Below are 27,423 nucleotides of genomic sequence, written 5' to 3'. Positions count from 1 at the left end.
CATGCTAAGTAGTTGCAAAGTACAGTAGCTAAAAAGTAGTAAGTAGTTGCAAAGTTGCTAAAATGCTACAGTTGTCTGTAGCTAGGTTTCCATCCAATTGGCGACAGATTTCCTGCAAATATTCTAAAATCCACATAAAGAAAGTATGCGCATTTTCCCACCTGTGGTGTGTTTCCACCCAACGGACTTCAGTGCGTGATGACTCAGTGCACACAAAATGTATTTTTTGCTTAAGTTTTCATGTACCGAATAAAAATCTAAAGTTCAATGTGTTTCCATCTGATTTTCAACTCTACCAATAGTTTTGTCACAAAAACTGTTACGTTGAATAGCAACAGACCTACTCTGGTCTTGGCACATGTGCTCTAGCCAACAGCTCGCAGATACAGTGCAGGTAAAATGTGCTGGTAGGCTAGTCTACATGATGACATTATTATGGATAAGAGCGAGAATATTTATTTGTCAAACGGCAGTCAAGCATTGATCATCATGTCACCAGAATAAGACCCTCGATATTTATTGAAAAGGAGCATCAAGATCAGAGTGCACTTTCACCACCCTATAGCCTAATAAACGGAATGGTTTCCCGAGTCATAGTGGGAGGACCACAGACCATATCATCAAGTTTACTTCGATATGATGGTTATTATATCAATATTTGCGCATAAAGGCGTTTCCACCACCATTTGTCGAATAATTAATTTTACCAACACAAAAAGATCCCACCATTGTACCGAAACTACGTTTCCATCACAGTTGTTGTGATTTTTTTTATACGGTATGACTTTGCTCGCATAAAAACTGTGGAAACGTGGTTTGTGATGAGATTCGAACATGCAATCTTTGTGTTGCTAGATGTTCGCGTTATACATCTACCCATCCACCCCGACCAACCACCCTTTTCATTTTTTGCCTTGAAGAGCCACTGAACATGCCAATTGGCACGTGTGTTTTTCTGTTGCTCATTAGAAAAACGAGATTTCAGTCTTGGAGGTGTGTATCCTGACCGATTCAGCGTTTGGTTAATGATGTTTGTCCCCCATGAGACACTGTAGAGGAAGCCTATTTCACTTCCTCAAAATCCCCAGAATGAATCTAAAATAATTCAAGAAATCTGTAATTAATGTTGATGTTTTTGCTAAGTATGTTTTAGTTGTTCAATTTCACATCTAACTAAGGTGTTTGGTGCAGTATTTCTCAAGTTCAAAAATGTGTGATGTGTTGTCTTATGTAAACAGTCGGAGCTGCTGGGCAGGTCTGTCTCACTGTCTATGCTATTGGATAGAGAGCAGTCACCGCAGCTGTTCACCCCCACATGTTAGTGGACAAATGGACATCATTGTCTTGTTTTGTACGCTTTGTACAAAATTATAAAATGCAGGACGACAGGATATTTATAAACGTAGCTCTTTATTAACTAGCTATAACGTGCATGTCCATGTGTCTCTGGCCATGATCATCTTAGAATGACCTCACCACCTGGGTGGTCTTAACCAATCATTGCACAGTATGATGCATCCAATTACAATTCAGTATGGTGACACATATGAATATTACATCCCCCCTTCTTTAAAAAAAAGAAAAAATATGTGGAACAATAAAGCGTTTCTTTTGAATATATGCTCTGTAGTTTGAACTCGAGGTAAGTAACCATTTAAACTGCACCAACTGCATCAACATAACAGACAAACAATGATTCAGCATATTGTTATTTTTAGAACAAATATTTCTCAGCAACTCAGCTTTTCACTGTAGCAATGACATCTCAACATATCAAACAAATACAATACCAAAGCATTTCAAGTTAACTTTCAATAACAAGTTTACAGTCTGGAAACTCTTTTAGGGCAGCGATCCGCCTACACCCTTTGACATTTCACAGGTCTAGGACAGCTCTAGGCTTGACCTCTCTTCCTGACCTTGTGTGATATGAAGCTGAGCATGCTTCTGTGTCAGTCAACAGTTCTTGTGGTGTTGCAGGTAAGTATGGTGTATGTTGTGTTGTGTCTGTGTTTAGTCTACCCCGTTCTCTTTCAGGGGAACAGTTCATCTCGTCAGTGTGTTGTTCTTTTGTGTTCAGTAGGTGACGGCGATTGCGGCGGTACACCGCTCCTTCTGCGGTGCGAACGTGATATGAACGTTCAGTGTCAGCTGGTTGGATGACGACTGCTGGCTTCCAGTAGCCATGCTCCTGGATTCTAACTGACTCTCCGTCGTTCAGTGGTGGCAGTGGTCTGGCTGACCTGTCGTAGTATCGCTTTTGCTGTTGCTGTCTCTGTGCACGTTTTGCATGCACTTCCTTGTAGCTGACGACCTCAGGTTGCAGCTGCTGGTTGGTGCTGGGGAGGATTGAGCGAAGTCTGCGGCTCATCAACAGCTGGGCTGGTGATTTGAAGTTGTCAACTGGAGTGTTGCGGTATTCAAGGAGACTGAGGTAGGGGTCTCTCTTGTCTGCTTTTGCTTTGTCCATGAGTGATTTAGCGATCTGCACAGATTTTTCAGCAAGGCCATTACTCTGAGGGTAATGTGGGCTTGTGGTGACGTGTGTGAACTCCCATGCTTTTGTGAAGGATTCAAACTCATTTGATTTGTAACAGGGCCCATTGTCAGATATTAAAGTCTCTACAATGCCATGCCTGGCAAAGGCTGCTTTCAGCTTGTGTATCACAGCTGCAGATGTGGTGCTGTGAAGCTTGTCGAGTTCGAAGTATCTGCTGTAGTAGTCCACTGTTATAATGTAGTCCTCGTTGTTCCACGTGAACAGATCGGGTTGCCACGACTTGCCAGGGCCGGTCTGGGATACGGTGAGGTAACATTGGCTCTTTGGTGTTTGAGGGGCGTCGTTCAAGACAGGTGGGGCATTTACCAACCATGTCCTCTATTTGTTTGCACATTCCGGGCCAAAACAAAATGTCCCGTGCTCTCTGTTTGCACTTTTCCATGCCCATGTGTCCAGCATGGATCTTTGTCAAAATCTCTTCTCTGAGACTGGTAGGAATGATGATTTTCTCTCCTTTGAAAATGATTCCGTTGATCTGTGATAGTTCGTCACGATGGTTCCAGAACTCTGAGACGCTCTGAGGGCATTTTCTCCTCTCCTCAGGCCATCCTGACTGTATGACTTTCCTCAGCTGTGTGAGTTGTGTGTCTTTTTCTGTTTCTGCTCGGATCTCCTTCAGTTTTGTGTCACTAACTGGTAAGTTGCTGTACACAGTGTGCACCTGCATGTCCATGCCTTCACTGAGGCTGCTGTCCTTGTAGGTAAGAAACTTCCTGGAGAGTGTGTCTGCGACAGGGATGTCTTTGCCTGGACGGTGAGTGATTGTGAAGTCGTATTTTTGTAGTTGAAGGATCATTCTCTGTAGCCTTGGCGGGGCTGCGGCTAACGGTTTCCTCATGATTGACTCGAGGGGCTTGTGGTCTGATTCCACAATGACTTGTCGTCCATAGACATACTGATGGAAACGCTTACATCCGAACAGAATGGCATACAGCTCCTTTTCGATTTGAGCGTAGTTGATTTCACAGTCTGTGAGAGATTTGGAAGCGTAGCCGATGGGTTTTCCTTCTTGCAGTAGCACTGCCCCTAGTCCATACTTCGACGCGTCCACCTGGAGTCTGAGCTCTTTGTTGGGGTCGTAGTAGGCAAGGATTGGTCCTGGTTCTCTCGTGATCAAGTCTTTCACTTTCTGGAAAGCGATGTCGTGTTGGTTGTCCCAGAGGAACTCACTGGACTGCTTTAGCAGCTGACGCAGGGGTGCATTAGCATTGGAGAGGCTGGGTGCGAACTTGGCTAAGTAGTTGACCATGCCAAGCACTGTTTCCAGCTCTGCGCGGTTCTTTGGTGGCTCCATTTCCTTTATGGCTGAGATCTTCTGCGGATCTGGCTTGATTCCATTCGCTGTGAGAAGATGCCCGAAGTAGCTGACCTCTGTAGCGCCCGACTGTGCTCTTCTCGGGGTTGAGCCGGACTCCTCTCTCGCGGGACCTTTGCAGCATCGCGTTGAGGTTTCTGTCGTGTTCCTCTTTGGTTCGACCATAGACAAGGATGTCGTCCCACAATTGCCACGACTCCGTCGAGGCCTTCGTACACCTCGTCGATCTTTCGCTGAAACTCGTCTTGGGCTGAGATAATCCCAAAAGGCAGGCGACGGAACCTGTAGCGTCCAAACGGTGTGTTGAACGTTGTGAGCTTAGATGACTCTTCTGTGAGCTTGATAGCCCAGTAGCCTGATCTGGCGTCCATGACACTGAAGTAGCGTGCGCCCGCTAGCTTGTGTGTGATGCCATCTAGCGTCGGTAAGGGGTAATGGGGGCGTTTGATAGCCTTGTTCAAGTCTCTTGGGTCGAGACATACTCTGAGCTTGCCTGTGCGTGGTTTCTCCACCACCACTAACGCGTTGACCCAATCCGTCGGTTCTGTAACCTTGGTGACGATGTCAGATTGCTCCATGCTCTCCAACTCTTTCTTCAGACGGGCGCGGAGAGCAAGTGGAATCTTTCTCGGTGGGTAGATCACAGGGGTTGCGTCTGGGTTAAGGTGAATGGTACATTCTCCTGGGAATAGTCCTATTCCTGTAAAAACATCAGCAAACTCCTCCATGACATTCTCTATCTCTACTGGTGCTGTCACTGATAAAACTAGCTTGATAAGGTCCATGTCTAAACATGCTTTAAGACCTAGCACTGCAGGTGCTCGAGTGTCAACAACGTAAAAGTCCAACATCATGTCCCTTTCCTTGTATTTGCATTTGAGAGTGCCTTTTACTGGGAGCTGTTCACCACCATAACCAGTCAGTCTGCGCGTGGTGGGCTGTAGCTCACACTCAGATGTCAAGCTTCTGTACTTACTCAGAGGAATAATGTTTACTTGTGCACCAGTGTCTAGTTTGAATTTTAGCTCTGTGCCTTGTCTTCCTATCTCAATGTCAGCAAAGGCTTGCTCTGTCTCTGATATCTGACTTTTCTGTGTCACTGAATCAATAAACAGTTCATCAGCATTTGACTCTTTGATTGACATTTCATCTTCACTCACTGTATGTACTGTTTTTCCACGGTAAACTCTGCACACTTTTGCAAAGTGATTCCATTTTCCACATTTAGTACACTGTTTGCCTTTAGCTGGGCAATTCCCCTGTTCGCCATGCACTTTGTATCCACAATATCCACATGTTTTGGGGCGTTTGGAGTCTGTGTCGCTCTGTTTTGGAGTTCTGTCTGTCTCCGTTCTGAAACATGCTCTCTGGGCACTGGAGGTGTGCTTTGATGTCTGCCTGACTGCGTGCACTGCTTGTTCACGTGATGCGCTCATGCTGCCGCCTGAAATGGTTTTCATCTGAACCTGTGCTAGCTCGTGAGATCTGGCTATGTCGATAGCTTTGTCCAGCGTTAACTCTGATCCAACATTCAAAAGTTTCTCTCTCACTCGCGGTGATTGTATTCCAAATACAATACGGTCCCTGACCATCTCATCCTTGTTTGCATAATCACAGTCTTTCACAAGCAGACGCAGCTCAGTGACAAACTGTTCAAACGATTCACTAGCGCCTTGTACTTTCTCATGGAATTTGTACCTAGCGAAAATTGTATTGGTCTTTGGCAAAACATATGCTTCAAAACGATCGTAGTATGTTTTCAGTACCTTTGATTCAGCCTCGGTAAGTGTCCATGTGTTGTAAATGTCTCTCCCTTTTTCACCGATCCAGAGGAGCAGGTAGCTGCACTTTTCCTCTTCTCCTCTTTCCTTCAGAGGACCCGTGAACATCAGCTCCACATGCTGTTTGAACTTACGCCATGCATCGGGTAGATTTGTAGACCCCCAATCCATTCGAGGTGAAGGAACTCCAGCAAAATCCATCTTTTAGTCCTTTTACTCTGACACCATGTCTTGTTTTGTACGCTTTGTACAAAATTATAAAATGCAGGACGACAGGATATTTATAAACGTAGCTCTTTATTAACTAGCTATAACGTGCATGTCCATGTGTCTCTGGCCATGATCATCTTAGAATGACCTCACCACCTGGGTGGTCTTAACCAATCATTGCACAGTATGATGCATCCAATTACAATTCAGTATGGTGACACATATGAATATTACAATCATCAAACAAAACCCAACCTTCATTTTTTACCTGTTGTGATGCATAGATGTTCCAATCTCTGTTTAGGCGAGATACTTACTTTTTTACCAAAAATAATCCTATTTGCACTTTGTAGTCAATTCTGACTCATATCGATGCCACATAGGCCATTTTCAAAGGGATTCGTTGCTTTTTAAAGGCAGTCGCTTTTAAGTAACCTTCTGTCTTATGTACCCATACCAAACTTAACATATCATACTAATTTGAGTGTGCCAGATTTACATTTTACTATGTTATGTCTAGTCTATGTGACCAGGCTGGAATGAATGGAGCATCTGGGAAGAAGTGAATGAAAGTTAATTTTGAGGGACAACTGTCTTGCCACCTACAATACGCTTTACTATTAGGCTACACAATGCATATCGACTTCAACTAATAAAACAATAACTCTAGTGAATGCTAATACAAAAAGCGTATAAAGTCCAATGTTGTATCATACAGTGCCAGCCAATGAGAAATTGGCCGCACTCAGGAATTCGTCGAAGCGAAATGGCGCAGAAACCGAAAATGAACTGCAACGTCGAGTGGGGAAAGACTAGAGAGCGAGAGACTGGTAGGACAAAGGGGAGAGGGTGATCAGTAAAGCGGGTGAAAAGGTATAGAGGTTAAACCATTGCGAATATTCTTGGAATGATTTGCTTGAATGGCTCTGGGTGTTTCACAGACAAATGCAATCGGGTGACACAGAATTTTCCCCTCTCTCTCTCTCTCTCCCTCTCTCTCTCTCTTTCACACACACACACGCAAAGGGATGGTGGATGCTTCTGACTCGATGGCTAAGACAAGGTGGGATAATCATGAGTGTCTGGCCCCGGGCGTTGATGCAGCTGCCATTGCCTGGTCTTTACTGGACTGAGGCTAGGATTGTTCCGGTTCCGACTGGATCTACATCTCTATTCGGCTTGACGTCGATGTTATCAAGCTATTTACATGTAAGAAGACAACGACTGATGTAGCCTAAAACGCGCAACCGCAATTATTTAAAAAAAATCTGAATGGAGTAATTACATGCTCCTATCGATGGAGGAGGATCTTATTTATGATAACTAATAAACTGCTGTCTTGGAGGAAGGGGGGCAGTAGCCAGGGACATCCCCGTGAGACGACCGGCTCACCCTTTCTCCTGTTTGCTACGATTTTTTGAACGAGATCGGTACGTAGGCTGCAGTGAAAATAACATAATTGCATTAGTAATCAGGCTAGGACACCCTCTCCAACAGCACCCTAATTTCGCCGTTCCCGGCGCAGCAACCGCGGCACCGAACGCAAACCCGTCCACGACCCGGTCTGCGCCATCAAATCGACGCATTACTGGATGGGGAGTAGCATAGACTGTGAAGACCGTGAGTGCGTGTGTCAAAAGGGGGACAGAGGGAGACCGGGCCAGCTCATCCCCCCTGCACCGGTTAATTGCGCTCCAATCTGGCAAGTTTGAAGGGACGGAGTGTCCGGTGCAGTAAGAGCGCCTCAATGACCGTATCCTCCCCGGACAGGTAGAGAAGGCTAGAGAACGGCGGCGAGTTTGGAAGTTTTGATGCATATGATCACAACCACCATGATTTTTATGATTCTTGGCGCTTCAGTTGTAATGGTAAGAGATCTGCTTTTTATTATGCGCCCCATCGTGTGTGTTAAACGCCTACAGCAATTATTTTAATGTATGGAGCCTATAAACTAATAATGTAGCTATAGATATTACAAATAGCCTACAGATCACATTTGATATCACTGAAAATAATGATGACTTGAGAAAGTAGCCTACATACATACCTTGGCTATCATAAATAAACAATCTAAAGAACATTTTAGAGCGAGGGTTGCAAGGTGGGTTTCCAAATGTATTTTTCTATTTTCTCTTATATGGACTGTAGCCTAATAACAGGTCATATAACCGTGCTGTGTTGGAAATGATGCTTGTCATGTGAGTTGACTCGAATGGTTATTTGCAGGCGATAGCCTGTTTAATGGACATGAACGCACTACTGGATCGCTTTCACAACTACATTTTACCGCATCTACGAGGGGAAGACCGCGTCTGTCATTGCAACTGTGGAAGGTAAAAAAATTAATATATCATACAGTGATTCGTTTGGATGTATACAAATATCTTAAATGAAAGCGTAGCCTTAAGAGTCAAGAGAGCTGCTATGTTATCCGTCTAATCATAGGCTCATACTCGCTCAATAGGCCTCTCGAATGATTTCTCCTGCTGAACTGTTTGTTTTAATAAGCCTCCAAACATGCTCTATGCGTAGGCCTAATCTCTTGAAAATGTACCTAATTGATGTCGACTCTGCTTTTATTCGAGGTATGCGTGTGTCTAACCGTAGGAGAGCCTTATTTTTCGATGCCTAGGTTGTGACGGTGTTTTTAAGCATATATTCCGTTATTTGGCTTTTACTGCATACGAAGGTGTGTGAGCCATAAATATGTTATGAATTATGAGGAATGGGCTAAGGAATCATTTTAAACGAAGACGGCCCACAATGACTGTTCAAGTGCGGTTTGCATTTTCAATATTTAGATATGAGGAAATGTTGTTGGAGAGAGGACATAAAGGCTAGCCTATACCTATATTGAACCAGTTGTGAGAATGATCCTAAATATACATTGATCTATTACTGATAACCCATATTATGAAGGCTGAAAATGCTATTTTTTCCTATTGCAACAGCAATAGTTTCCTATTGCTGTTGTGATTAGGCCTATACAAGTTATATGTGGCCTCAGATTTTCTCGATTGGGGGTCTAGGCTCCTTACTACTTGAATTAGTGTGTTGTAAAACATTAAATAATGCCAGTGAGATTGGTACAGGTTTCATATGACTGACTCACATACAGGAACTGTAAACCTAAATTGGCCCCTGGTCTTAGAGTTTTATTTTATTTATTTTTTGTGAAGTGCTGTACCTTGCCCAAGGGTATGTCAACAGCGTTGTGCCAGGTTTTAAAATAAGAGCCCTCTGATCCAATAGATACACACCTATCGACTTCATTAGGATATTAAGCCCTGGATAAAGGCAAGTTGAGGCCTGAGTCCGAACACATACATATTGCAACATTTTGTAAGTGTTGGGTTATTCTTGGTTGGATCTAATTCAGTCACTGAGGACAGGAAAATCTGCTCTGAGTTGTCCCACTGATGTGATATCACCGCAGTCACATTGTAGCAGGTCTTGGCCCTGTATGAATACTGTTATTTTGACTGCCTACAATTCAACAACCTGAGATATGGGTAATGTTGTGTCACTAAGATCAGGATTGTCATCATAAAATAATCTTGGCCAAAATTTGGGGAGGGCCTCTCTCTCACTCCCTCTCATTAAAAATAAAATAAAAATACCAGTCAGGAGGATAGATTAGGCCATTAGATATGCAGAAAAATAGACATTTTTGACATAGAATTAAGCATAATGATTATGGCTCTAGATTGCAGAAAAAGCTGTTTCAGGTGTTTAAAAAATGCAATATTCTCCAACTACAGGATGGGGGGCCTCTCTCCGGATCAACCCCCAGCCATCCTCAAATACTTTGTGCCCTCTCAGATTTTTGGGCTGCATGAATCCCTTGAATTAAGTGAAAGGAAAGCGAGTGACACAGTGGCTGCATCCAGGCTCTGGTCAAAAGTAGTGCACTATGTAAGGAAAAAGGTGTCATTTGGGACGCAGCCCACTTTGTCTTCTACTGACCTGAAAATTATCTTAAATAAGAGCTACTAATTTTACGTACAATGTTTACCCTCTCAGCATAAACATTTAATGGAACAGACAGATGAGGCCACCATGTGCTTGAATGCTTCCTGAGCCTACCTTAAGTGCATGTGGTGTTGAGGCATCATTCTGCGATAATGCACACCTAATCAAATCAAATGAAATTGTATTTGTCACATGCGCCGAATACAACAGGTGTAGACCTTACCGTGAAATGATTACTTACAAGCACTTAACCAACAATGAATGCAGTTTTAAGAAAATTGAGTTAAGAAAATATTTACTAAATAAACTAAAGTAAAAAACAAGGCTATATACAGGGGGTACCGGTACCGAGTCAATGTGTGGGAGTACAGGTTAGTTGAGGTAATTTGTACATGTAGGTAGGGGTAAAGTGATTATGCATAGATAATAAACAGCAAGTAGCAGCAGTGTAAAAACAAAGATGGCGTAGCAGTGCGGTCGTGGTTTTATTCTGTGTCCTAGTGTAAATATCCAGTTTCTTGTTTTTTTGTCTATTTTGTATATATTTCTCAATTTTACTTTTCATTCTTTAACTAAATATACTTTCCTGCAACCCGCCTCACCCAACGTGGAAAGGATTCTATTATTTCTTTATAACTTTCATCAAGAACCTTAAGCTGAAACTAGTCTAGCTGCAACTGAATGGCTACTTGCTATTAGTCACCGTTAGCGTCTTCACCATTGTCCGTGGCCTACACTATCCACCAGCCAGCTCTAGCTCTAGCCTGGACAATTCGTCGGCCAGTCTGCACAGCGTGCTATCGACCCAGAGCATATCGGACTTTCTGCCGGAATCACTGGACCCTAGCGCCGGATCATTGCAACCAGCTAGCTGCAACCTGTTGTTGGCTAATTACCATTGCCCCATAGCAAGCACCAGTTAGCCTTGAGCTAGCCTCAGGCCCATCTCCCGGCTATCTACCTCTCTGTCAACCGGACGGGACCTCCTAGTGTTGACACTGAGCCCCGCCGATCCAACACGACTGGTTTGCCGATGAAATCGTCTGATGTGGTTTCAACAGGCTTCCCGTTGCGACGACCACGAAGATCCATCTGCTAGCCCCGGCCCGCTAGCACACGCAAACTACAACTGTGCTTCCTGCTAGCTGTGCTGAAGCACCAATTTGAACTGCTCTCGGACTCACATATTGCTGTTCACTGGACCTTATGATCACTCAGCTGCACAGCTGATGCCTGCTGGACTGTTCCTTTACACGGTACCCTGTCCTGTTTATTCTGTTTAGCCTCAGCCCAAACTTTATCGCTATTACCAGTTGTTGTCTTAGCTCTCTCTAATAACACCTGTGATTGCTTTATGCCTCTCTCCCATGTCAATATGCCTTGCCTATTGCTGTTTGGGTTAGTTCTTATTATACAATTTCACTGTAGAACCCCAAGTCCCTCTCAAACTGCCTCAAATAGTTCCTTTGTTCCACCCCCCATACACGCCGAGACCGGCTCAATCGGTGCCTCCAGTGATGCTATCTCTTTCATTGTTACCCAACGCTTAGGTTTACCTCAACTGTACTCATATCCTTCCATATCCTTTTCTGTACATAATGCCCTGAATCTTTTCTACAACGCCCGGAAATCTGCCCCCTTTATTCTCTGTAACCAACGCACTAGAAGACCAGTTCTTAAAGCCTTTAGTCATATCCTTATTCTACTCCTCCTCTGTTCCTCTGGTGATGTAGAGGCTAACCCAGGCCCTGCAGCCCCCAGTATCACTCCTACTCCCCAGGAGCTATCATTTGTTGACTTCTGTAACCGTAAAAGCCTTGGTTTTCTGCACGTAAATATCAGAAGCTTCCTAAGTTTGAGTTATTCACTGCGTTAGCACACTCCTCCAACCCTGATGTTCTAGCAGTGTCTGAATCCTGGCTTAGGAAGGCCACCAAAAATTCTGAAATTTCCACCCCCAACTATAACATTTTCCGTCTAGATAGAACTGCCAAAGGGGGTGGAGTTGCAATCTACTGTAGAGCTCTATCATACTATCCAGGTCTGTGCCCAAACAGTTTGAGCTCCTACTTCTAAAAATCCACCTTTCCAGAAATAAGTCTCTCACTGTTGCCGCTTGCTACAGACCCCCCTCAGCCCCCAGCTGTGCCCTGGACACCATATGTGAATTGATTCCCCCCATCTATCCTCAGAGTTCGTACTGCTTGGTGACCTAAATTGGGATATGCTTAACACCCCGGCCATCCTACAATCTAAACTAGATGCCCTCAATCTCACACAAATGATCAACGAACCTACCAGGTACAAACCCTAAATCCGTAAACATGGGTACCCTCATAGATATCATCCTGACTAACTTACCCTCTAAATACACCTCCGCTATCTTCAACCAGGATCTCAGCGATCACTGCCTTATTGCCTGCGTCCGTAACGGGTCCGCGGTCAAACGACCACCCCTCATCACTGTGAAACGCTCCCTAAAACACTTCAGCGAGCAGGCCTTTCTAATTGACCTGGCCCGGGTATCCTGGATGGATATAGATCTCATTCCTTCAGTAGAGGATGCCTGGTTGTTCTTTAAAAGTAATTTCCTCTCAATCTTAAATAAACATGCCCCATTCAAAAAATACAGAACTAAGAACAGATATAGCCCCTGGTTCTCCTCAGACTTGACTGCCCTTGACCAGCACAAAAACATCCTGTGGCGTACTGCATTAGCATCAAATAGCCCCCGCGATATGCAACTTTTCAGGGAAGTTAGGAACCAATATACACAAGCAGTTAGGAAAGCAAAGGCTAACTTTTTCAAACAGAAATTTGCATCCTGTAGCACTAACTCCAAAAAGTTTTGGGACACTGTAAAGTCCATGGAGAATAAGAGCACTTCCTCCCAGCTGCCCACTGCACTGAGGCTAGGAAACACTATCACCACCGACAAATCTACAATAATCGAGAATTTCAACAAGTATTTTGCTACGGCTGGCCATGCTTTCCACCTGGCTACCACTACCCCGGCCACCAGCTCTGCACTCTCCGCTGCAACTTGCCCATGCCCCCCCCGCTTCTCCTTCACACAAATCCAGACAGCTGATGTTCTGAAAGAGCTGCAAAATCTGGACCCCTACAAATCATCTGGGCTAGACAATCTGGGCCCTTTCTTTCTAAAACTAGCCGCCGAAATTGTCGCAACCCCTATTACTAGCCTGTTCAACCTCTCTTTCGTAACGTCTGAGATCCCCAGAGATTGGAAAGCTGCCGCGGTCATCCCCCTCTTCAAAGGGGGTGACACTCTAGATCCAAACTGTTACAGACCTATATCCATCCTGCCCTGCCTTTCGAAAGTTTTTGAAAGCCAAGTTAACAAACAGATCACCGACCATTTCGAATCCCACCGTACCTTCTCCGCTATGCAATCTGGTTTCCGAGCTGGTCATGGGTACACTTCAGCCACGCTCAAGGTCCTAAACAATATTATAACCGCGATCGATAATAGACAGTACTGTGCAGCCGTCTTCATCGACCTGGCCAAGGCTTTCGACTCTGTCAACCACCGCATTCTTATTGGCAGACTAAATAGCTTGGTTTCTCAAATGACTGCCTCGCCTGGTTCACCAACTACTTCTCAGATAGAGTTCAATGTGTCAAATCTGAGGGCCTGTTGTCTGGACCTATGGCAGTCTCTATGGGGGTGCCACAGGGTTCAATTCTTGGGCCGACTCTTTTCTCCGTGTATATCAATGATGTCGCTCTTGCTGCTGGTGACTCTCAGATCCACCTCTACGCAGACGACACCATTTTGTATACATCTGGCCCTTCATTGGACACTGTGTTAACAAACCTCCAAACGAGCTTCAATGCCATACAACACTCCTTCAGTAGCCTCCAATTGCTCTTAAACACTAGTAAAACTAAATGCATGCTCTTCAATCGAACGCTGCTGGCACCCACCCACCCGACTAGAATCACTACTCTCGAAGGGTCTGACCTAGAGTATGTGGACAACTACAAATACCTAGGTGTCTGGTTAGACTGTAAACTCTCCTTCCAGACTCACATTAAGAATCTCCAATCCAAAGTTAAATCTAGAATCGGTTTCCTATTTCGCAACAAAGCCTCCTTCACTCATGCTGCCAAACATGCCCTCGTAAAACTGACTATCCTACCGATCCTTGACTTCGGCGATGTCATTTACAAAATAGCCTCCAACACTCTACTCAGCAAATTGGATGTAGTCTATCACAGTGCCTTCCGTTTTGTCTCCAAAGCCCCATATACCACCCACCACTGTGACCTGTACGCTCTTGTTGGCTGGTCCTCACTACATATTCGTCGCCAAACCCACTGGCTCCAGGCCATCTATAAATCACTGCTAGGCAAATCCCCGCCTTATCTTAGCTCATTGGTCACCATAGCAACACCCACCCGCAGTATGCGCTCCAGCAGGTATATCTCACTGGTCATCCCCAAAGCCAACACCTCCTTTGGCCGCCATTCCTTCCAGTTCTCTGCTGCCAATGACTGGAACAAATTGCAAAAATCTCTGAAGCTGGAGACACTTATCTCCCTCACTAACTTTAAGCATCAGTTGTCAGAGCACCTTACCGATCACTGCACATGTACACAGCCCATCTGAAATTAGCCCGCCCAACTACCTCATCCCTATATTGTTATTTATTTTGCTAATTTGCACCCCAGTATCTCTATTTGCACATCATCTCTTGCACATCTATCACTCCAGTGTTAATACTAAATTGTAATTATTTTGCACTATAGCCTATTTATTGCCTTACCTCCATAACTTGCTACATTTGCACACACTGTATATATATTTTCTGTTGTATTTTTGACTTTGTTTTGTTTTACCCCATATGTAACTCTGTGTTGTTGTTTTTATCGCACTGCTTTGCTTTATCTTGGCCAGGTCGCAGTTGTAAATGAGAACTTGTTCTCAACTGGCTTACCTGGTTAAATAAAGGTGAAGTAAAAATAAATAAATAAAAAGGGGGGGGGGGGATGCAAATAGTCCGGGTGGCCATTTGACTAATTGTTCAGCAGTCTTATGGCTTGGGGGTAGAAGCTGTTAAGGAGCCTTTTGGACCTAGACTTAGCGCTCCGGTACCGTTTGCTGTGCGGTAGCAGAGAGAACAGTCTATGACTTGGGTGACTGGAGTCTTTGACACTTTTTTTGGCCTTCCTCTGACACCGCCTAGTATATACAGTTGAGGTCGGAAGTTTACATACACTTAGGTTGGTTATTCGTTTTTCAACCACTCCACAAATTTCTTGTTAACAAACTATAGTTTTGGCAAGTCGGTTAGGACATCTACTTTGTGCATGACACAAGTCATTTTTCCAAAAATTGTTTACAGACAGATTATTTCACTTATAATTCACTGTATCACAATTCCAGTGGGTCAGAAGTTTACATACACTAAGTTGACTGTGCCTTTAAACAGCTTGGAAAATTCCAGAAAATTATGTCATGGCTTTAGAAGCTTCTGATAGGCTAATTGACATTATTTGAGTCAATTGGCGGTGTACCTGTGGATGTATTTCAAGGCCTACCTTCAAACTCAGTGCCTCTTTGCTTGACATCATGGGAAAATCAAAAGAAATCAGCCAAGACCTCAGAAAAAAAATTGTAGACCTCCACATGTCTGGTTCATCCTTGGGAGCAATTTCCAAACGCTTGAAGGTACCACGTTCATCTGTACAAACAATAGTACGCAAGTATAAACTCCATGGGACCACGCAGCCGTCATACCGCTCAGGTGATGAACGTACTTTGGTGCGAAAAGTGCAAATCAATCCCAGAACAACAGCACAGGACCTTGTGAAGATGCTGGAGGAAACAGGTACAAAAGTATCTACAGTGAGGGAAAAAAGTATTTGATCCCCTGCTGATTTTGTACGTTGGCCCACTGACAAAGAAATGATCAGTCTATAATTTTAATGGTAGGTTTATTTGAACAGTGAGAGACAGAATAACAACAAAAAATCCAGAAAAACGCATGTCAAAAATGTTATAAATTGATTTGCATTTTAATGAGAAAATTATTATTTGACCCCTCTGCAAAACATGACTGAGTACTTGGTGGAAAATCCCTTGTTGGTAATCACAGAGGTCAGACATTTCTTGTAGTTGGCCACCAGGTTTGCACACATCTCAGGAGGGATTTTGTCCCACTCCTCTTTGCAGATCTTCTCCACGTCATTAAGGTTTCGAGCCTGACGTTTGGCAACTCGAACCTTCAGCTCCCTCCACAGATTTTCTATGGGATTAAGGTCTGGAGACTGGCTAGGCCACTCCAGGACCTTAATGTGCTTCTTCTTGAGCCACTCCTTTGTTGCCTTGGCCGTGTGTTTTGGGTCATTGTCATGCTGGAATACCCATCCACGACCCATTTTCAATGCCCTGGCTGAGGGAAGGAGGTTCTCACCCAAGATTTGACGGTACATGGCCCCGTCCATCGTCTCTTTGATGCGGTGAAGTTGTCCTGTCCCCTTAGCAGAAAAACACCCCCAAAGCATAATGTTTCCACCTCCATGTTTGACGGTGGGGATGGTGTTCTTGGGGTCATAGGCAGCATTCCTCCTCCTCCAAACGCGAGTTGAGTTGATGCCAAATAAATCGATTTTGGTCTCATCTGACCACAACACTTTCACCCAGTTCTCCTCTGAATCATTCAGATGTTCATTGGCAAACTTCAGACGGCCCTGTATATGTGCTTTCTTGAGCAGGGGGACCTTGCGGGCGCTGCAGGATTTCAGTCCTTCACGGCGTAGTGTGTTACCAATTGTTTTCTTGGTGACTATGGTCCCAGCTGCCTTGAGATCATTGACAAGATCCTCCCGTGTAGTTCTGGGCTGATTCCTCACCGTTCTCATGATCATTGCAATTCCACGAGGTGAGATCTTGCATGGAGCCCCAGGCCGAGGGAGATTGACAGTTATTTTGTGTTTCTTCCATTTGCGAATAATCGCACCAACTGTTGTCACCTTCTCACCAAGCTGCTTGGCGATGGTCTTGTTGCCCATTCCAGCCTTGTGTAGGTCTACAATCTAGTCCCTGACATCCTTGGAGAGCTCTTTGGTCTTGGCCATGGTGGAGAGTTTGGAATCTGATTGATTGATTGCTTCTGTGGACAGGTGTCTTTTATACAGCTAACAAGCTGAGATTAGGAGCACTCCCTTTAAGAGTGTTCTCCTAATCTCAGCTCGTTACCTGTATAAAAGACACCTGGGAACCAGAAATCTTTCTGATTGAGAGGGGGTCAAATACTTATTTCCCTCATTAAAATGCAAATCAATTTATAACATTTTTGACATGCGTTTTTCTGGATTTTGTTGTTGTTATTCTGTCTCTCAATGTTCAAATAAACCTTCCATTAAAATTATAGACTGATAATTTCTTTGTCAGTGGGTAAATGTACAAAATCAGCAGGGGATCAAATACTTTTTTCCCTCACTGTATATCCACAGTAAAACGAGTCCTATATCGACATAACCTGAAAGGCCGCTCAGCAAGGAAGAAGCCACTGCTCCAAAACCGCCATAAAAAAGCCAGACTATGGTTTGCAACTGCACATGGGGATAAAGATCGTACTTTTTGGAGAAATGTCCTCTGGTCTGATTAAAAAAAATAGAACTGTTTGGCCATAATGACCATCGTTATGTTTGGAGGAAAAAGAGGGGTGGCTTGCAAGCCAAAGAACACCATCCCAACCGTGAAGCACGGGGGTGGCAGCATCATGCTGTGGGGGTGCTTTGCTGCAGGAGGGACTGGTGCACTTCACAAAATAGATGGCATCACGAGAAAGGAAAATTAGGTGGATATATTGAAGTAACACCTCAAGACATCAGTCAGGAAGTTAAAGCTTGGTAGCAAATGGGTCTTCCAAATGGACAATGACCCCAAGCATACTTCCAAAGTTGTGGCAAAATGGCTTAAGGACAACAAAGTCAAGGTATTAGAGTGGCCATCACAAAGCCCTGACCTCAAGCCTATCGAACATTTGTGGGCAGAACTGAAAAAGCAAGGAGACCTACAAACCTGACTCAGTTACACCAGCTCTGTCAGGAGGAATGGGCCAAAATTCACCCAACTTATTGTGGGAAGCTTGTGGAAGGCTACCCAAAACGTTTGACCCAAGTTAAACAATTTAAAGGCAATGCTACCAAATACTAATTGAGTAATTGAGTGCCTTGCAAAAGTATTCATCCCCCTTGGCGTTTTTCCTATTTTGTTGCATTACAACCTGTAATTTAAATTGATTTTTATTTGGATTTCATGTAATGGCCATACACAAAATAGTAATAAAAAATTACTTGTTTCAAAAAATTCTAAAAAATAAATAAGGTAAAATTGGTGCGTGCATATGTATTAACCCCCTTTGCTCTGAAGCCCCTAAATAAGATCTGGTGCAACCAATTACCTTCAGAAGTCACATAATTAGTTAAATAAAGTCCACCTGTGTGCAATCTAAGTGTCACATGATCTGTCACATGATCTCAGTATATACACCTGTTCTGAAAGGCCCCAGAGTCTGCAACACCACTAAGCAAGGGGCACCACCAAGCAAGGGGCACCACCAAGCAAGCGGCACCATGAAGACCAAGGAGCTCTCCAAACAGGTCAGGGAGAAAGTTGTGGAGAAGTACAGATCAGGGTTGGGTTATAAAAAAATATCAGAAAAACTTTGAACATCCCACGGAGCACCATTAACTCCATTATAAAAAAATGGAAAGAATATGGCACCACAACAAACCTGCCAAGAGAGGGCCGCCCACTAAAACTCACGGACCAGGCAAGGAGGGCATTAATCAGAGGCAACAAAGAGACCAAAGATAACCTTGAAGGAGCTGCAAAGCTCCACAGTGGAGATTGGAGTATCTGTCCATAGGACCACTTTAAGCCGTACACTCCACAGAGCTGGGCTTTACGGAAGAGTGGCCAGAAAAAAAGCCATCGCTTAAAGAAAAAAATAAGCAAACACATTTAGTGTTCGCCAAAAGGCATGTGGGAGACTCCCCAAACATATGGAAGAAGGTAATCTGGTCAAATAAGTCTAAAATTGAGCTTTTTGGCTATCAAGGAAAACACTATGTCTGGCGCAAACCCAACACCTTTCATCACCTCGAGAACACCATCTCCACAGTGAAGCATGGTGGTGGCAGCATCATGCTGTGGGGATGTTTTTCAACGGCAGGGACTGGGAAACCTGTTAGAATTGAAGGAATGATGGATGGCGCTAAATACAGGGAAATTCTTGAGGGAAAGCTGTTTCAGTCTTCCAGAGATTTGAGACTGGGACGGAGGTTCACCTTCCAGCAGGACAATGACCCTAAGCATACTGCTAAAGCAACAATCGAGTGGTTTAAGGGGAAACATTTCAATGTCTTGGAATGGCCTAGTCAAAGCCCAGACCTCAATCCAATTGAGAATCTGTGGTATAATTTAAAGATTGCTGTACACCAGCGGAACCCATCCAACTTGAAGGAGCTGGAGCAGTTTTTTGCCTTCAAGAATGGGCAAAAATCCCAATGGCTAGATGTGCCAAGCTTATAGAGACATACCCCAAGAGAAATGCAGCTGTAATTGTTGCAAAGTATTCACTTTGGGGGGGTGAATAGTTATGCACGCTCAAGTGTTATGTTTTTTTTGTCTTATTTCTTGTTTGTTTCACAAGAAAACATATTTTGCATCTTCAAAGTGGTAGGCATGTTGTGTAAATCAAATCATACAAAACCCCCAAAAATCAATTTTACTTCCAGGTTGTAAGGCAACAAAATAGGAAAACTGCCAAGGGGGGTGAATACTTTCGCATGTAAACTTCTGACCCACTGGGAATGTAATGAAATAAATAAAAGCTGAAATAAATCCTTCTCTCTACTATTATTCTGACATTTCACATTCTTAAAATAAAGTGGTGATCCTAACTGACCTAAAACAGGGAATTTCTACTAGGATTAAATGTCAGGAATTGTGAAAAACTGAGTTTAAATGTATTTGGCTAAGGTGTATGTAAACTTCCGACTTCAACTGTAGGTCCTGGATGGCAGGAAGGTTGGCCCCAGTGATGTACTGGGCCGTACACACTACCCTTTTTGGCGCCTTACGGTCGGATGCCGAGCAGTTGCCATACCAGGCGGTGATGCAACCTGTCAGGACGCTCTCGATGGTGCAGCTGTAGAACTTTTTGAGGATCTGGGGACCCATGCCAAATCTTTTCAGTCTCCTGAGGGGGAAAAGGCGTTGTCGTGCCCTGTTCACGACTGTCTTGGTGTGTATGGACCATGATAGTTTGTCGGTGATGTGGACACCAAGGAACTTGAAATTCTCGACGCGCTCCACTACAGCCCTGTCAATGTGAATGGGGGCGTGTTCGGCCCTCCTTTTTCTGTAGTCCACGATCAGCTCCTTTGTCTTGCTCACGTTGAGGGAGAGGTTGTTGTCCTGGCACAACTCTGACCTCCTCCCTATAGGCTGTCTCATCGTTGTCGGTGATCAGGCCTACCACTGTTGTTTCGTCAGCACACTTAATGATGGTGTTGGAGTCGTGCTTGGCCACGCAGTCGTGGGTGAACATGGAGTACAGGAGGGTCTAAGCAGGCACCCTGAGGGGCCCCCGTGTTGAGGATCAGGCCTGAGGACACATCCACAGTAATTGAATTTGGCACCAGCGATTGCTAGCTTGTCAGATCACTGCTTGTGAACCTCAGGTTCTCATTGTATGAGATGTAGGCTACCTTTGAGAGGCATGTTAGGTATGCCGTTATGTTAGGCTTTGATAATACTCTGGTGTTTCTTTGGAATTGGAATTGGAAACAGGAATGAGACACATTTATTTTCATATCGCAGCTGTTGCCACTGATATTTGAGTATGTTTCTAGAAATTAATTAATCTTTATTCACCAGCATTTATTCTGTGCCTTTGTATTTCCCAATTTGTACCAAATCAGTAATGAGAATTTCTGCTATTTACCCGATTTCATCACCTACCCCCCTAATTTCACCTTCCTTGCCCCATCATATTTTCCTTGTCCTTCCCTCCATCACTAACACCTTCTAACCTCCGGCTTGGTCTCTTCCAGGCATCATGTCCACTATGTGATCCCGTACGATGGGGACCATTCTCTGGTGGACTCGTCGGAGAACTACTTTGTGAGTGACAGCGTGACCAAGCAGGAGATGGACCTGATGCTGGGGCTGCTGCTGGGCTTCTGTATCAGCTGGCTCCTGCTGTGGCTGGATGGAGTGCTGCACTGTGCTGTCAGGGCATGGAGGGCCAGCCGCTACTATGGTGAGTTAACCAGAGACTTGGTCCGTTTGACTGGGAAAAGTTTGACATGGCCTGACAAATGTGCAGCAGAATGAGCAGAAATGTTTTCAATAATCTGATGACAGAAGTATTTTGTTGATTCCCACCTCCGTGAAAAGAGAGATGGTGAGTGAAGTGGTGTTCCTGTTAATATTTTGACTGCTACATTACATGAGGTTGATCAGTGTTTCTCCTACATATTTTATTGGGGATGTGACATGGGTGTGCGAATGCCCAGAATTGACCACTGTACCATTCATTGAAACCAATTGAAACCAGGCATCCTTGGGTGGGTGGATAGCCCAACCCACCTGGCTATAAGTGATGGTTATGGGAAACTTTACAGAACTTGAGGACATAAGGGCTCAGTTGTTTTTTCAAATAAATAATTTAATAGGGGAAAAAGGAAAAGTGTGTTCCAGGCTAAATTAATTGTCACACAGGATATTTAATGTACAGTAGTGTATGCAGTGTGTTGTGGTCTGTCACGAACGTTGAGAGACGGGTCGGACCAAGGTGCAGCGTGAAAAGCGTACATGTTTATTCACCCAATAAACATACAAACCGAAACAACGTAACGTGAAGTCCAAAGGGTTACACACACACACACACACAAGATCCCACAATACACACACACAAGATCCCACAATATATACACCCACCCACCCACCCGCACCCACACCCACACCCACACCCACACCCACACCCACACCCACACACACACACACACACACACACACACACACACACACACACACACACACACACACACACACACACACACACACACACACACACACACACACACACACAAGATCCCACAATACACAGTAGGCAATGGGCTACCTAAGTATGATCCCCAATCAGAGACAATGAGCGACAGCTGCCTCTGATTGGGGAATCATACCTGGCCAGACATAGAAATAGAAAACTAGAACTTAAACATAGAAATATCTAACATAGATTTCCACACCCTGACTCAACAAACTAGAGTTATATAGGTCAGGGCGTGACATGGTCATGGATTGGAATTAAGACATTATGCAGGTAATTAGTAGGAGAAGGAAATTGGAAAAAGCTTACTTTGTTTCCATTGGGGGGGGGGTAGTTGTGTATAAAGTACAAGCATAGTGAAACTGTAATATGAATATTGCTGTGGAAATATTGCTGCCCTCAGATGTCATGTGTTTAGTACATACTGATTCACTGAGACAAAATTCCCTACCCGTAACACAGAGGGCACTTGTCTGCACACCACAAAGATATACAATGTCTCAAGTCATGCCAATGTTATATTAGCAAGCCAGACCTCACTGGGTGCGAGGCTATGCCAATGTAAACATATTAGAGGACTTGTCCATACTCTTTCTCCTGATTCAATCATTTGTCCAGTGTTCTTATATAAGTGTTGGAATATTCCAATTACGTCAGCTAAGCTTTATCTTGTGCAGCTCTCAATGTCAAAACAGGCCTATATTTTGTAGCTGGCCTGGATCATTTAGATATAAGACAATGTTAATGTAGGTGATGTGACCTGGATGACTGCTGTTATGGTCAGAAAATAGAGGGGCAAAATGTCTAGTGAGTGTAAATGAAAGAGATTGCCAATTAATTACCTTTGATTAATATGAAACCACTACACAAAGATGGGGTACTAAAAGTGAGTGGCGCAGTGGTCTAAGGCACTGCATCGCAGTGCTAACTGTGCCACTAGAGATCCTGGTTCGAATCCAGGCTCTGTCGCAGCCGGCCGCGACCGGGAGACTCATGGGCAGCGCACAATTGGCCCAGCGTCGTCCAGGGTAGGGGAGGGAATGGCCGGCAGGGATGTAGCTCAGTTGATAGAGCATGGCGTTTGCAACGCCAGGGTTGTGGGTTCGATTCCCACGGGGGGCCAGTATAAAAAAAAATATGTATTCACTAACTGTAAGTCGCTCTGGATAAGAGTGTCTGCTAAATGACAAAAAAAAAAAAAAAAAAAAATGTCCTGAATATACTAAATTAAAAGTAGAGATGCCATATTATTTTGATGCATGTCGTATTTTTCTTGATGATAAGAGAATTTGGAAGTTTGAAGCATACAAATATTGCCAGTCTTAGATTGTGATTCTAGTAGTATTAGGCAAGAAACAACTGCTTTAGCTTTGCAGCAAGAATCAACCAATTTGATATTCTGTGCATAACATCAACATACAAAATATACCCAGATTTTACATTCAAATGATTCCCTCGAGGTATAGAGGGGTGGCTCTAGGCTTTACTTTGTGCTGGAATCCTTGTCCATGGAGGGAATGCCCCTTCACCAGTGTTTGGCTGTGACGTTGATGGCGGGTCAGACTCGTTTAGCCTCCCTGAGATGGGGAGTGAAGGTAAGGCTGACGGAGCGGGAAGGAAGGAGGTGGGGCAGATACTGTCACTTCCCCACCCCCACATACACACTCTCTCTCTCTAACACACACACACACACACTTGCTCTCTCTCTCTCTCCCCGGGAGCTATAAATAGAGTGAAAGAGAGCAGCTGGAATGGCGGGCGAGGGAGAAACACACACACCACACAAACACACACACCACAGACACACAAACACACACACCACAGACACACAAACACACACACCACAGAGGTGCACATTGATTCCGTTTGCTTTTTCTAATTCCATCTATATACCCTGCCTCTCCTGCTCTCCATTCAGTTATTGAATCCCCCATTTCTATCCATTTTCTTTATATAGCATCCTTTTGGAAATTGATGATTCCTTTCTTATTGTCTATTTTCCATGAATAACTGATTCATATTCTTTGGCACCAGTGTCATCGGTGGAAAGACATTTGATTTAGCAAAATAGGGTAACAAAATATGATAACAAAAGGGGAAAATGATGACTTGGCAAAACCATCGCCCCCTCTCCTCCCTCCATAGAAAGACCTTTACATTTCTGCCCTCACCCCACTTTCCGCAATACATTACCATTTTAATTTTCTCCTGACTCCATCTCCATCCTTTTATTGAAATGAGAAGGACCTGTCTCATTCTCTCTTTTCCTTTGGATACCCTTCAGAACAGCCCTTGTGGATTGCATACCCATTCACATTTATAAATAACTGACTCCTCCCTCCCTTCTTCCAGCCACTCCCCTTCCCCCCAACCTTTTGCGTGGACATTTGCTAGTGCTGTCTGGGGCTCTCCCTCCTGTTTCTCTCCCATCTCAGAGGGCCTCACCATCTAAGTCTGACAGGGACAAATACCTGCACAAATTTTACCTCACACTCATATGCTTGGGGAAAGAAATCCTAAATAAATAAGTCGCTATTATTAATGTATAGCAGGATATAGAAACTGAAACGTACATACACTACATGAGAAAGAGTATGTGGACACCTGCTTGTCGAACATCTCATTCCAAAACCATGGCCATTAATATGGAGTTGGTCCCCCTTTGCTGCTATAACAGCCTCCACTCTTCTGGGAAGGCTTTCTACTAGATGTTGGAACATTGCTGCAGGGACTTGCTTCCATTCAGCCACAAGAGCATTAGTAAGGTCGGCCACCGATGTTGGGCGATTAGGCCTGGCTTGCAGTCTGCATTCCAATTCATCCTAAAGGTGTTCGATGGGGTTGAGGTGATCTTAGGCTTGTGTGCTGCTACTCGACCATGGAAACCAATTTCATGAAGCTCCTGACAAATAGTTATTTTGCGGATGTTGCTTCCAGAGGCAGTTTGGAACTCGGTAGTGAGTGTTGCAACCGAGGACAGACGATTTTTACGCACTACGCGCTTCAGCACTGGGCGGTCCAGTTCTGTGAGCTTGTGTTGCCTACCACTTCGCAGCTGAGCCGTTGTTGCTCCTAGATGTTTCCACTTCACAATAACAGCACTTACAGTTGACCGGGACAGCTCTAGCAGGGCAAACATTTGACAAACTGACTTGTTGGAAAGGTGGCATCCTACTGTATGATGGTGCCACGTTGAAAGTCACTGAACTCTTCAGTAAGGCCATTCTACTGCCAATGTTTGTCTATGGAGATTGCATGGCTGTGTGCTCGATTTTATACACCTGTCAGCAACGGGTGTGGCTGAAATAGCAGAATCCACTAATTTGAAGGGATGTCCACATACTTTTGTATATATAGTGCACCACATACAGTATGGGTAAGATTCTATGTTTGGCAGATGAATGTGTGGGCAACAAATGTGTTTCTAGGATTGGACTATTGTACTACCAAGCATTGGGTTGGTGGGAGCATCAATGACATTTGGGGCATCTTGGGCATCTAATAAACCTAACCAAATTCACTCCCGTCCTCTTATTAACCCCATTGAGATAAATGTTCTAATAGTTTCTTCACCCCTCTAACAACCTCCCTCTCTCCTCTTGTCCCCAAGACACCCCTTCCTGGTCATGGCTCCCCTCATTCTGCAACCTTCGAGACCTGCGTCGACGCTCCCAGCTCAGACAGCTGGAGGACTCCAGTGGCAACATGGTCCACATCAAGCAGAAGCTCTACCATAATGGCCACCCCAGCCCACGCCACCTCTGAAACAAGAATCCCCCCTCCAGCCCCTCAAACTGCCCCAAGGCCAACTGCTGCCTCAGAGACACTGGAATACTGCCCTCCGACTGTTCATAACACACCTGGCCTGAGACTTTCTTACGATGACCCTGACACAAGTCAGCACCAACCAATCCAAACTCAAGCAGAAGAAGAAGATAGTCGCCACTCAAATCTTGTCTATGTCCACCATTGCGGGAGGAAGGAAAAACAACCATTTTTAAGGGTGCTTTCTGTATAGAGACATTTTCTGTGTTCATTGTTGAAACTTGGCATGATCTTTTAGAACAGGGTACGATGCGAAGGGGGGGTATTTTTGTGTTGTTGTTTTTTTCTCTCTATGGGGAGGGTATTTCTCTAAAGTGGGAGGGAGGTAAATGGAAAGGGGTGGGTTTCAAGATTTTATGATGGGAAGTTTAGATTGCTGCTTCTGTAAATACTTCTAAATATGGGGAAGTGGGAACACAGGGTGGGTTTGTTCGTGAGTGTGGTGAGTCAAGTGTTACGAGTAGAGCTGATGGACTGTATGGAAGGATAAACTGAGGGTAGGAAAGAGGAGGATGACAGCCGTCCAGAAGTAAACAGTGTGATTTCTGCTAAAAACACAGATTAATTAGTTTTGTTACTTAGTGAATTAAATGAATGTATTAATTTTACCTGTAAATACAAGAGGGGGAGGGGAGCATACGTTTGTGGTCAGGGTTCTCTGCACTGTGTTATTATTTATGAGAAGTTAGAAAATGAATTGATGCCAGCCCAGATAAGATGGAGACAGTTCAGTTCTTCCCTCGTCTTCCCAATATTGTGTCTAATAGCACTTCCCAATTTGCTATATCCAATTCCTTCATACTTATCAGAAGCAACCAGCCTAGAAGCAGCGGGAACCCTTATCCAGTCCCTCTCTCCCTCTCTGTCCAGACATTGCTGTTGTGAAGATAAAATGTCTGTTTTATTAAAAGTGCCATTGAAGCACAACAGTTACCCCTGATGTTTGAATGTGTCATTGCCTCAACATCAGTAGCCATACCATTGAACAGTGTATGTATGGAGAGAAAAAAACTGAATTCCTAGAGGTTGTATTTGTGAAGGGTTATTTTTTTAAACAGGAAATATGGAATGTAAATCAACTGTTCAGGGCAATTTAAGTTTTGAGTATATGCCATCCACATGCAGTAGTCCTAATTGTGGTTTAATTAATCTGTGCAAAATATGTCTCTGTGCAGTTTGAAGGAAGTTGAAGGTAGTTTCTGGAGCCATTGCTAACTAGTGTTAGCGCAATGACTGGACATCTACAGGAACAGCTAGCATGCTCCAGAAACTAGTTAGCATGCTCCAGAAACAGCTAGCAATTCATGGGTTAGTAAAAAAAGGTATTGATTGCCAAAATATCGCACTATCCCTTTATCCACAATCTAGGAATAATGACAATTTTGTCCATAATTTTACTAAAAGATCAGCCCCACTTTCCCATAAGCATCCATAATATCTAGGTATTTAAACGTTGTGGTTACATAGGCAGGTACAGTGTAATTACAGTGTAGTTACACATTGTTACATACTATTTAACTGTTACACATTGAAATGTGTATATGCATTAGATTTGTAATCAGTCGGTGGTCAATCCTCTCATCCTATCTTTATTTTATATGCAGGTATTAGGGACATCATGGTCTACCAAATTATCAGTTCGATGTTGATGAATGTAAATACTTT

At 44.0% G+C, this 27,423-nt stretch overlaps 1 protein-coding gene across 4 annotated transcripts; it reads left to right on the top strand.

The window, feature by feature from the left end:
* Nucleotides 1-6,608: 6,608 nt before the first annotated feature.
* Nucleotides 6,609-26,015, top strand: LOC121538419 (transmembrane protein 240-like). 4 transcript variants are annotated; one of them, XM_041846397.2, is made up of 5 exons: nucleotides 6,609-6,739; nucleotides 6,893-7,075; nucleotides 8,093-8,199; nucleotides 20,933-21,141; nucleotides 25,544-26,015. In XM_041846397.2, the coding sequence occupies exons 2-5, from the start codon at nucleotides 6,902-6,904 to the stop codon at nucleotides 25,696-25,698; spliced, it is 645 nt and encodes a 214-aa protein (XP_041702331.1). In that variant the 5' UTR covers nucleotides 6,609-6,739; nucleotides 6,893-6,901; the 3' UTR covers nucleotides 25,699-26,015. The 4 variants fall into 4 exon arrangements, with proteins under 4 accessions (XP_041702331.1, XP_041702330.1, XP_041702333.1 ...); XM_041846398.2 differs by having other exon boundaries at nucleotides 6,630-6,696; XM_041846396.2 differs by having other exon boundaries at nucleotides 6,609-7,075.
* Nucleotides 26,016-27,423: the final 1,408 nt, after the last annotated feature.

This window comes from Coregonus clupeaformis, chromosome 24, assembly GCF_020615455.1.
Source record: "Coregonus clupeaformis isolate EN_2021a chromosome 24, ASM2061545v1, whole genome shotgun sequence".
Taxonomy (NCBI): domain Eukaryota; kingdom Metazoa; phylum Chordata; class Actinopteri; order Salmoniformes; family Salmonidae; genus Coregonus; species Coregonus clupeaformis.
This window is presented reverse-complemented; position numbering and strand designations above follow the sequence as displayed.

Bases quoted from the DNA above. Each gene is read 5' to 3' on its own strand.
- LOC121538419 (XM_041846396.2), top strand. From the start codon at position 6,812: ATGCAATCGGGTGACACAGAATTTTCCCCTCTCTCTCTCTCTCTCCCT. The intron at 8,200-20,932 runs GTAAAAAAATTA...GGTCTCTTCCAG, and splicing joins TGTCATTGCAACTGTGGAAG to GCATCATGTCCACTATGTGA. The intron at 21,142-25,543 runs GTGAGTTAACCA...CTTGTCCCCAAG, and splicing joins GAGGGCCAGCCGCTACTATG to ACACCCCTTCCTGGTCATGG.